The sequence below is a fragment of the Nicotiana tabacum genome, chromosome 15 (genome assembly GCF_000715075.1).
Source record: "Nicotiana tabacum cultivar K326 chromosome 15, ASM71507v2, whole genome shotgun sequence".
NCBI classification, from domain to species: domain Eukaryota; kingdom Viridiplantae; phylum Streptophyta; class Magnoliopsida; order Solanales; family Solanaceae; genus Nicotiana; species Nicotiana tabacum.
The window spans coordinates 53,886,448-53,898,759 of record NC_134094.1 but is presented as its reverse complement, the minus strand read 5'-3'; the positions used below and the strand labels follow the sequence as shown (position 1 = coordinate 53,898,759).

General features: G+C 39.7%; 1 protein-coding gene across 1 annotated transcript; it reads left to right on the top strand.

Moving 5' to 3' along the window:
- The first annotated feature begins 4,438 nt into the window (after nucleotides 1-4,438).
- LOC142169629 (uncharacterized) lies at nucleotides 4,439-5,050 on the top strand. Its single transcript, XM_075231518.1, has one exon. The coding sequence runs from the start codon at nucleotides 4,439-4,441 to the stop codon at nucleotides 5,048-5,050; it is 612 nt and encodes a 203-aa protein (XP_075087619.1).
- The last annotated feature ends 7,262 nt before the right edge of the window (nucleotides 5,051-12,312 follow it).

Genomic DNA, 12,312 nt, shown 5'->3' with positions numbered 1-12,312 from the left:
AAGGGAGAGACAACCTCCTTGAACACCACATCTCTACTGACTATAAACTCCCTGGAGGCTAATCTATTCATCTTATAGCCCTTTTGAACCACAAAATACCCAAGGAAAACTGCAGGAACAATTCTAGGAGCAAATTTATCAGTTCTCCTTACTTCTGACACATAGCCTAGGCATCCAAACACTTTCAGATGAGTGAGAGAAGCATGATCACCATGCATTACTTCATATGGTGTTTTACCTTTGAGTATTGAAGTAGGTAGCATGTTTATAAGATAAACTGTAGTAATAACACACTCTCCCCAGAATCTGAGTGGAACTAAAGCTTGGAATCTGAGTGTCCTTGATACATTGAGTATATGCATGTGCCTCCTCTCAGCCTCTCCATTATGTTGTGGAGTGTAAACACAAGAGCTTTGTTGAGTGATGCCTAGTTACTTGAGTAGTTATTTCATTTGAGTATTAAAGAATTCACAACCATTGTCTGTTCTTAGAACTTTAACAGTAGAGGAATGAATAGTTTTAACCATTGAGAAGAAGTTCCGAAGAATAACAATTACTTCAGCTTTTGAGGGTAACATATAAAGCCAGGTGAACCTGGAATGAACATCAACTATGGTTAAAAAATACCTCTTTCCATCATAAGTAGGAACCCTATAAGGACCCCACACATCAACATGAATAATATCAAAACTGGAATGAGAAATTGAAGTACTTAAAGTAAAGGGTAATCTTGTTTGCTTAGCAACTGACAGACAGTACAATGTTGTGCAGTATCATTTTCACCGATTGAAATTCACTAACTTTCTTAAGTATATCCAAAGGTACATGACCTAGCCTCATATGCCATAGGGCAACATTTATTCTAGTTTACTTAGTGGTATTTACAGTGAGAGATCTTGGAATAAAACTTGAGTTTGTTGTAGTAGATGAACCATCAATTTCTTGTATTTTACTCTCAGAGGTGAGCACATACAATCCATTATCTTCTTTACCAATCCCCTTCACCTGTTCACTGAAGTAATCCTGAAATATACAAAAGTCAGGAAAGAACATAGCTACACATTTCATCTTCTTTGTAATATTTGAGACAAATAGAAGATTGTATCTGAACTCAGGTATATGCATTACATTAGTTATCTTGTGTCCAGGAAATATGTATGTGGAGCCTAGGTGTCTTACAGTGGCTAAATCTCCTGTAGGTAGACACACTTTCCCTACTTTAGACTGTCCCAAGTGTTTTAAATCAAACAATATATCAATCCTATGCACTATATGATTAGAAGCTCCAGTGTCAATTATCCACTTAGGCTTATCTTCAGGAAAGATTGATGTGTGCCATACGTGCTGCCATGGCTGAGCCACTATTCTCACTTCCTTTTTCAAGCATCTGTATAATTTGGCTGTATTGCTCCTGTATAAATTGAGGAATTCCACTTGCTGCAACCTGAGCAAGCTGGTTGTTAGTGAGATTGGCTACTTGTAAAGGTGCTTATGTACTACCATAGGTTGGTACAATGTTGGTTGAAGTGAGATATGTTCTTCCAACAGAATTGTTGGAAAACTGATTCTCTCCAGTATAATCAGCTGAGTTTGCTGAAGAATACTTCTTTTTGGATTTTATATCTGAGGGATAGACATTAAGCTTATAGCATATTTCCCTAGTGTGGCCTTTGAAATTGCAATAATCACAATACAGTTGATTCTTCCTTTGCTTGAAGTTATTAGTAGAATATGAACCTCCTTTATTATTGAACAACACTTGATTATGGTTCTGAGAGCCAGGGGAATAAGAGGCAGGAATGGAAGAGTAAGTAGCAGGACCAGATTTATTGGCAAATTGAGATGAATTAGGATGACCTTTAGTGGTAACAAGGTTGTTCCTTCATGAATTTCTACTACATTTGAGGAATGATTAGCCAAAGACCTTCTACTTTCTTCTAAAATAATATAGAATAGAAGTTTATAGAGGAAATAGGAGACATATTTGGGATCCGGTTGCTTGACTATGCATAGGACTCATTCAGTCCCATTTAAAACTGTAGCAGCCTTTGATACTCAAAATGTTCTACATATCTCTTTGATTCTTCACAGCCACAACCAGGACAAGGCATAAGAGCATCACATTCAGCCCAAAACTCCTTCAATTCAGAGAAATAGGAGGACACTGATGAGATGCCTTGTGACAGAGTAGCAATCTACTTATGCAAGTACAATACTCTCGAGCCATTCGCCTTTTCAAAGCTTTCTCTAAGGTCACTCCATACCTTGTGAGCACTTGTGCCATACACCATTTCACTTAATAACTCAGTGCTCACAGAGTTCATTATCCATGAAAGTAGAATAACATTACATTTTTCCTACAAATCATGAAGAGAAGGATCACATTTCTCCTTAGAATATCTTCCATCTACAAAACCTAGTTTACTCTTACCCAATAGACTAATAAGCATAGAACTACTCCATAGAGCATAGTTTTCATGTGCAATTAGCTTAATTGAGATTAGAGAGCTACCTAGAGTATCCGACGGTTGGAGAAATAGTGGATGATGTTGATCGACAACTGTAACACCCACACGACATGGATCTGCAACTAGAGTTGTACTGTTGGATCAAAATTGGGTTGTATTAGTAGTAGTATCATCAATTCGTGTGCATGTTCTAGTACCAACAGCTCCGATCGCCATTGAAGATCAGCATCGAGAGCTTAGGTGAGAGTGAAACACAGCGAAACAAAAAATACCTAACTGCTCAAAGATGACTCAACCTAAGATGAGGTTTTATCGAAGCAATTATATAGACAACCAAAATTTTAGATACAGAAATCAATCGCGAGTAATCTGCGTGAATCGATTGTCTTCATGAGCTCTGATACCATGTTAAGATCTAGAACCAATTGATCAAGTTTGTGAGAAGCAATGAGAGGTTGAGCTGAGCAGAGAATGAACTCATTTCATTCATTGAAATCAACCAACCAACTATCTTTGTATAGTAGCTATGTATATAATATGTACAGTCAACTAACTCTAACTAACTTCTATTAACTGCCTCTATTAACTTAGCTGGTGACAGCTGTCACCTAAGGATTTTAACTACCTAACAGAATGAACTAAAAAAGCTGCTCTACATGTATGACTCATACTCGATACTTCAACAGTCTCTTCTCCCCCTCTATCTCCTCTCTCTCCATCCAAAGCTAGTGGTGCTCGTATATGTTCAATACTTGCTAGCTTCCAATAAAAGGTTTTAGCTAGATTGCATTTGAGGAACATGACAACAAATGGAAAATTTTCACTATGGTATTTCTTTATTATTTTTGGTGCAATGTGCTCTTCTCATGGGCATGTGGCGGTCCTCTTTGTGTCATTAGTCTAGTGAATGCATCATTTATACGAGTCTTCAACTAATGACTACTATTAGGTGTTCCCTCGTCAGCTCAATCATTTCCCGGTTGGATCCTTGTTTTCCTTTCTTCTTGGTAGGTTATATGTATCCCTGTTATGTTTTTGATGATATAACAAACTTATTGATAAGAATCAGATAAAGAACCTGTTACACATCCTCAAGTACTTAAAGAACAACAAGTCTCAGTTCGGGGATGTGGTTCAACTCTTCAGAGTCAAAGGAACAACAGAGGGAACAGATGGCCACCAGTTCCCGTGGTGACTATACAAGTCAACTCCCCACAGCTATAAAGTTATTTCCTGCACATGCAACAATGCAAAAATAGTGCAGCAGTCAACTTTATGGGGAATGCCCTTTACCTAACTTGCTTACATCATTCAAGTGATGTCACAAATGAGTTATTTACATAAAGCAAAGATAAAATAAAACACTTGCACACTCAAGAATCGATCAAGCATTCTCTCAAGTCTGTGTCAATCTTGCAAGTGATTCTCAAGGGCATCAAGAACAAAGAACAACATAACGAAGGACTAGTTTCAAGTATTGAGTCATTACATGTCCCTAGTTGTGTTGCACCTTTGTTAAAGCACTTTACTTGTAATTCTTACTTAGCTTAGTTAGAAGCATTGTGTAGGAAATTTTTGTAAAATCATAAACCCTTGGTTTGTGTCTTGGCTAGAGTTAGTCGAGTTGTAAGTATTTATAATAGAGTTATTACAAAGTGGCTTGTAATAGAGTTGTTACAAGTTAGTGAGGGATTAAGAGTTTAATTACTAGGTTATAATAGGTTGTAATCTAAAGTTTGCTCAGTAGTGAAGTTGAAATTCTACAAGGGTAGGTCGTGGTTTTTAATCCCGTGAGCTGGGAGTTTTCCACGTAAAACTTCTTTGTGTCATTTACTTACTGCAGTGTGCATGTGTTATGTGGGAACTAATAGAGAACCTGGTTCTCTATATAGTTTGGTGGACCCTCAAATTTTATCAATTGGTATCAGAGCTGGTTCTTTCTATCAGGCTAACACCTAGAAAGGATCCTCATGGTTGCTCCACCAAACTTCGAAGAAGGTCAATCCACCTACAGACCACCAAGATTCAATGGCCAATACTACGGATGGTGGAAGACAAGGATGCATGATTTTATCATGGCTGAAGATTCAGAGCTCTGGGATGTTATCTATGATGGTCCCTTCGTTCCTATGAAAACCATTGGGGAACAAACAGTGACTGTTCCCAAGTTTAGGAAGGAATACAGTGATGCTAACCACAAGGCTATAGAAAAGAACTTTCGAGCAAAGAAAATCCTTGTTTGTGGCATTGGGCCAGATGAATACAATAGGATTTCTGCCTGTCAATCTGTGAAGGAGATCTGGGAAGCTCTCCAAACAGCACACGAAGGGACAACTCAAGTCAAGCATTCGATGATTGATATGCTAACCACAAAGTATGAGCTCTTCAGGATGAAGGATGATGAGTCCATTCAGGACATGCACACTCTCTTCACCTCTATCATTAATGAGCTTCACTCTCTGGGAGAAATCATTCCCAGGAACAAACTTGTCAGGAAAATACTTAGTGTATTACCTGGTTCCTGGGAAAGCAAAGTAAATGCTATCACAGAGGCAAAAGGATCTGTAAAAGCTGACCATTGATGAACTCATTGGCAATTTGAAAACTTATGAAATGAAGAAGAATAAGGATAATGAGAGAAGATAGCCAAAAAGGGAGAAGAACCTGGTCCTCAAGACAGACAAAAATGACTCAAGTGGTGAGGATGCTGATATGGCTTACCTAATAAAGAGATTTCAAAAAATGGTTCGCAAAAATGGAGGGATCTCAAAAAGGGGCAGCTCTAGCAAGCCAAGAGGCTATGACCTATGTCATAAGTGCGGGAAGCCAGGACATTTCATCAAGGATTTTCCTCTCCTCAAGCAAGATCAGTACAAACACAACACAGACAAAGCAGCCAAGAGGAACCCGGTTCCTGACAAACGATTCAAGAGAAAGATGTCGCTGACAATGTTGTGAAGCAAGCTCTTGCTTCACGGGGAGACTCCTCCAGTGAATCTGGAGAGGACGATGAACAAGGTGACAGCTCCATGATGGCAGTATAAAGTGAAGCAGCTGAATATGACTCTATCTTTGCCTTGATGGCAAAATCAGATGATGATGATGATGAGGTAAACTTTCTGGACGTTCAAAGAAATTTGAAGTCTTACTCTCAGAAAAAGCTTATATCTTTGGAAAATGTTTTAATTGATGCTTATCATAGTCTTATAAATGATAAAAATGCATTAACTGTGGAATTAGGAAAAGTAGAATATGAGAGAGATGATCTAGTGGTTGTCGTGGTCGATTTAAAAAGGACCATTGAGTGTTTAAAAAATGATAAAGAAGCTCTAACTGAAAATATTGCTAGCTTAGAGCATGAGAGAGATGATCTATTAGTAGTAGTCGTGGACCTAAAGGAAACAATTGAGGAACTAAAAAGGGAAAGTAGGTATGAGATCACCCAAAATGGAAAGGAAGTTGCAAGTGAGGCACACCTTAGGCTTGAAGATGAGGTTAAATCAGTGAAATCTAGTCCGTGTACTGAACTTGAGAGAAACAGACAGCTTCAGGAAGATCTAGGCAGAGTTAAGAATGATCTAGAAAAATCACTCAAGTGGACCTAGTCATCTGATGCTAGCACTGTCATGTATAAGAACAATGGGGAAAATAGACAGGGAATCGGGTTCCAAAGGGAAAGTACTCCTTACAACCCTCATAGCAAGTACGTTACTTTCCCTGATAACTGGTTTTGCACTCACTGTGGTAACACTGGGCATTTTAAAGAAACCTGTAAAGCTAGATTTCAGTCCCAACAGAAAAATAAAGTTTTTGTTGAAAAGGTAACCATTGCTAAGGAACCTGGTCCCTCTATTAAAAAACGTATATTTCCTGCCTAGACAAGAAGAAGTCTAATTCGTCCTTTTTCTCATTACAAGGGACCCAAACTTATTTGGGTTCCTAAGTCTAACCCTTGATTCTCTTGTGCAGGGAGCCGTGAAAGGAAGCATCCAAAAATGGTACATGGATAGTGGTTGTTCTAAGAACATGACTAGAAGCATCAATGATTTTCTTTCACTCAAAGTCCTGCAAGAAAGGAGTGTGTCTTTGGGCAATGGCAAAAAGGGATACATTCTAGGAGTAGGAAGAATAGGACTCTTGAAGATATGGAAAGAACAATATTGATTGACAGTGGCATTGCGAAGCATTTCTGGGCAGAAGCAGTCAACACTGCATGCTACTTGGTGAACAGGTGCACGATCAAGTCCCTCCTGAACAAAACCCCGTATGAACTGCTGAACGGAAGGAAGCCCAAGCTAACACATTTGAGGATATTTGGCTGCAAATGCTTTGTTCTAAAAAATATCAAGGAAGCATTGAAGGATGCTGACTGGATTACTGCTATGCAAGATGAACCTCATCAATTTGAGAGAAACAGCGTGTGGAACCTGGTTCCTCGACCTGCTGGCAGAACTGTCATAGGAACTAGGTTGGTATTTAAAAACAAACTTGATGAGTTTGGAAACACAACAAGGAACAAGGCAAGGCTAGTAGTTCAAGGGTACAATCAAGAAGAAGGGATTGACTACGATGAAACTTTTGCTCTAGTTGTTCGAATGGAGGCAATCAGACTTCTTATTGCCTTTGCATTTCATATGGAATTCAAATTGTTCCAAATGGATGTCAAAAGTGCTTTTCTGAATGGCTTTCTAAAAGAAGAAGTCTTCATCAAGAAACCACCTGGCTTCGAATGACATGAGCATCCTGAGCATGTTTTTAAACCCGACAAGGCCTTATACGAGCTAAAGCAGGCTCCTCGTGCATGGTATAAAAGGTTGTCCAAATTTCTTCTAGAAAATAGCTTTACAAAGGGAAAAATTGACAACACTTCATTTCTGAAGAAACGGGGGAGGAACCTGCTTATTGTGCAAGTTTATGTTGACGACATCATCTTTGGTGCAACAAATGATTCTCTGTGTAAAGAGTTTGCAACACTCATGGGAAGCGAGTTTGAAATGAGCATGATGGGAGAATTGAATTTCTTCTTGGGTTTGCAAGTCAAGCAAACTTCTAAGGGCACAATGATAAGTCAACAAAAGTACATCAATGAGCTTTTGAAGAGGTTTTGAAATGGAAAGCTCAAAAATTATTGAAACTCCTATTGCCACTGCCACTCGTCTGGATATGGATGAACCCAGTTCCCTTGTAAACGAGACTATCTACAGAGGTATCATTGGATCGCTCTTGTATCTCACAACACGCAGACCTGATATCATTTTCAGTGTGGGACTATGTGCCAGGTTTCAATCTAATCCAAAGGAATCTCATCTAAAGGCTGTAAAGAGAATTCTGAGGTATCTCAAAGGAACGCAGGACCTAGTTCTCTACTATCTCTTAGGAGATAACTTTGACTTAATAGGGTATGTTGATGCTGACTATGCTGATTATCTGGTGGATAGGAAAAGCACTTCTGGTATGGCACATTTTTTGGGTTCATGTCTAATCTCATGGGTCACAAGAAAATAAAACTCAGTGGCCCTTTCAACTGCTGAAGCTGAGTATGTGGCAGCTGCCTCTTGCGGTGCTCAACTGGTGTGGATCAAGCAGCAACTAGAAGATTTCAGTGTGTTTTCTGATTGTGTGCCCTTACTATGTGACAACTCAAGTGCTCTCAACATGGCCAAGAATCCAGTCCAACATAAGAGAACAAAGAACATTGATGTGTGTCACCACTTTCTCAGAGACAATATTGAAAAAGGGCTCATATGTATGAAATTTTGCAGCATAGAAGATCAAATTGCAGACATATTCACCAAAGCACTGAGCAGAGAGCACTTTGAAAGAAATCGCTTGGCACTAGGGCTGATAAATTCAAGCTGAGAACCTGGTTCCTCGATGATTTGCTACGAAAGAAATGTACAGGTAAAATAGCTAAAAAGTATTTTCTGGCGCAGTCTAACTCACCTCTATACCATTGCAGGTAGACACGCATGAGGATTACAGAGCAGACAAGTAGCTAATGCATTGCATATTGGTCAAAGGATGAGGCTTACATTTTCAAACTCTATCAGGGAACCTGGTTCCTTTGACACAGGTTAGTAGTTCCTTTGTACTCTCATGCATAATTTTTTAAACGGCTGAAATGGTGCCACATCATTATATTTTCAGTTTCTTTTTTGCTTCTTGATTCAAAGAGTCTCACCCTTTATGAAGCAACCCGACTACCCAAAATTGATACACAACCAGTCTCTAACTCCTCTCAAATAAATCCATTCACATTCACTTTCAAAACTGTTCATATCACGAATCCAAAATTCCCCTTTTTCTTTCTTCAAACTATCTTCTTCAACTAACTACACTCCACCATGTCTGACAATCAGGAAACACAAAAATGTTCCAAGCATCGTCTCCACTGTGTCCTCATCCATTGAAACTCCAGTGATAGAGCCCACACTCCCTGTTTTGACTAGTCCAAACCCTAAGCTAGAGTCATAACCACCCTCTGCTTCCTCTCCAATCCAGTCAAGTTCTGGTTCTCATCGGAGTCACAAAACATCGACTCCCAGGAAATTTATAGTTGTGACCTCTACTTCTACCTCGCCGGAAAAGATGGTTGACGAAGACACATTGGATGGAGAAGAAAATCAAGAAATTTCTAGCCTACCAGTGGAAGAAAGTTCTGCTAAAGAACAAGGTGTGGTTCATACTAGTGATAAATCAACAATGGCAGCCCCGGGCTTGGATTCTACAGGTAATGATCCTCTTATACCTTCTGAAATTACTTTGGAGTTACAAGAACAGGAAGCTATAGAAAATATGCTTTCAATCGCTGCGTGTCTGAGTTTCTAGGGGAAGATAATGGTACAGAGGTCGAGGGAAGGGAACTGGTGCCTGTCAAAAATCTGGCACCAGACACTACTACTGGGAAACTTCCTGAGGGACCTGATCCCTCCACACAAGAGAAGCACTATGCTTTTACTTGGGATGAAACTCCATGTTCTTCTAAAGAACCCCAGGTCAGTACTCATCCCGCTCCCTCTCCTCATTTCTATGTTAAGCCATTGGCCATTGTTCCTCCCGAGATGCGATCTCTGTCTAAGGAGGAAAACGAAGGGAGTGAAGATGACTATGACAATGTGGCTCTTGCGAGCTTCATCAGGGCTAGGAGTAGTCAGGTAACTCCCTAAGAGTCAACTTATAAGAGACCTATCACTAGGTTGAAGAAGAAGGAAGAATTTGAGTCAGTTTTAAGGAAAAGCAAAAAGAAAAAAAAGAAGAGGAGATTGGTGATAGATGGAAAGGTTGTAAATGAGAAGGTAGTGCCTTCTGCACTAGTCGTTGATGTTGATGATGAGGTAGAAGAGGAACCTGGTTCCTTGGTTCGTAAGTCCTCAAAACAACTTACTGTTCCAAAGTCCAAAAGGGAGTCATCTGTGAGTGAAATGGACTTGAGCAAGGTTAAGGATGAAAAATCTTGTGAAAAGGTAGTTGAGGAATTTGGGGAACAAGTGACAGAAGAATCAGTTGAAAAAGTGTCTGCGAAAATGGTGTCTAGGAAATCTGCTGAGAAAGGAAAAAGTCCTCGCACATTAGTAAAAAGGAAGGGTGATGCCAGTGAGGAACCTGGTTCCTCCAAATAGACCAAGGTTGGTGATACCCAGAATGCTGGCATGCAATTGAAAAATCAAAAGGTGTTGTGGGGCCATTGATATTCTGGATATGGTTGGCATGCGCCAATTGGTAGAAATTTATGAATTCCAACAGTGGACACACCTGTTCACGAGTGACAGTCCCACAGTTTTTGAGGACGAAGTGCACAGTTTTTATGCCCGCTTCTTTACAGTTGAGGATGATCATATTTGTATGATGGTGAATGGTGTTGATTTTGTGATGGACTCTACTGTGCTAGGAACTATTTGGGAGTGCCTGCTGAGGGTTTGTCTTCTTTTTAGGGCACCTGCTCTTCGAATATTAAAAATGCTATCTTGAAGGATAAGGCAGTTTAGCAAGGGGAACAGGTACACAAGAATGCCATCCTTCCAAGGTACCAATTGCTGTTTGAATTGGTGAACAAGGTTTTTCTCCCTCGTGCCGAAAGAAGGTCCATTCCATCTCCAGAAGACCTGGTTCTCATGGAAGATCTGGATGGATATACAACTATCAACCTGCCTGGTATCATGATAAAACACATGCAGAAGGGGGCAGGTTTCTGGCAGGTTTCTAGGATGGTAATCATGGGCTGCATTACGGGTTCCTCCTCACTAAGGTTTTTGAGTTCTTCAAAGTCCCTTTGGGAAAATCTAAAGTGGGTACTCGTAAGCAATCTTTCTCCAAGACTACCCTCAAGGAATGTGAGTGCATTGATAGGGTTGGAGGAATTGGCAGCAATTTTACTATCTCCCAGTTGATCAACGCCTAAAACAGTGCCACTGATGAGATAAGGAAGCTGAAGGCAAGGAATTCCATTCTTGAGGGTCAGCTAAGTCAGCTTCAGGAGGCATCTGGTTCCTGCAGCTCTCACAGCACAGAGGTTGTCCGTCTGACCAAAGAAAATGCCGACCTTAGGAAATAGGTTGAGGACCTAAAGGAGAAACTGCTTAATGAGCAGATGTCAGCTAATTCTCGAATGGACATCCTTCTTAAAAACCTTGCCTCTTCATCTAAGACTTCCCCTTCCAGTGCTCCCTAGAACGTGTTCCCTTTCCAGTATCCAATCATAGTGTCCGTCCTTTGTTTTAGTTTTGATGATGTTTATGACTGGTATTTCTGTTTTTGCTGTTTTTTTTGTGTGGATGTTTTGGTAACAATGAAACTGCTCCCTGCTTAATCTCCAAAAATTAATGAAAGTTTCATCCTTTTGCTGTGTATGTCTTGCTCTTTTGCTCTATTTTTAGTCATGATTGTGTGCACACATGTGGCATGAGTTAACCAAGCTAGACTTCTTTTTGCTTCTTGCTTGCTACTAATCTTTTTATGATGCCAAAATGGGGGAAAATAATTAAGGGGGAACAAGCTGGGGAACTGATTCAGGGGGAATTCAGGAAATGACGGTTCTTAGGGGGAACTTGAATTATAAGTTCGTCATCATCAAAAAGGGGGAAATTGATAGGTTATATGTATCCTTGTTATATTTTTGATGATATAATAAACTTATTGATAAGAACCAGATAAGGAAGCTGTTACACATCCTCAAGTACTTAAAGAACAACAAGTCTCAGTTCGGGGACGTGGTTCAACTCTTCAGAGTAAAAGGAACAACAGAGGGAACAGATGGCCACCAGTTCCCGTAGTGACTGTACAAGTCAACTCCCCACAACTGTAAAGTTGATGCATGCACACGCAACAGTGCAAAAATAGTGCAGCAGTCAACTTTATGGGGAATGCCCTTTACCTAACTTGCTTACATCATTCAAGTGATGTCACAAATGAGTTATTTACATAAAGCAAAGATAAGACAAAACACTTGCACACTCAAGAATCGATCAAGCATTCTCTCAAGTCTGTGTCAATCTTGCAAGTGATTCTCAAGGGCATCAAGAACAAAGAACAACATAACGAAGGACCAGTTTCAAGTATTGAGTTATTACATGTCCCTAGTTGTGTTGCACCTTTGTTAAAGCACTTTACTTGTAATTCTTACTTAGCTTAGTTAGAAGTATTGTGTGGAAAATTTTTGTAAAATCATAAACCCTTGGTTTGTGTCTTGGCTAGAGTTAGTCGAGTTGTAAGTCTTTGTAATAGAGTTATTAAAAAGTGGCTTGTAATAGAGTTGTTACAAGTTAGTGAGGGATTAAGAGGTTAATTCCTAGGTTATAATAGGTTGTAATCTAAAGTTTGCTCAGCAGTGAAGTTGAAATCCTATAAG

What these genes read in the sequence shown, in the direction of transcription:
- LOC142169629 (XM_075231518.1), top strand. Translation starts at nt 4,439, where the DNA reads ATGGTTGCTCCACCAAACTTCGAAGAAGGTCAATCCACCTACAGACCA.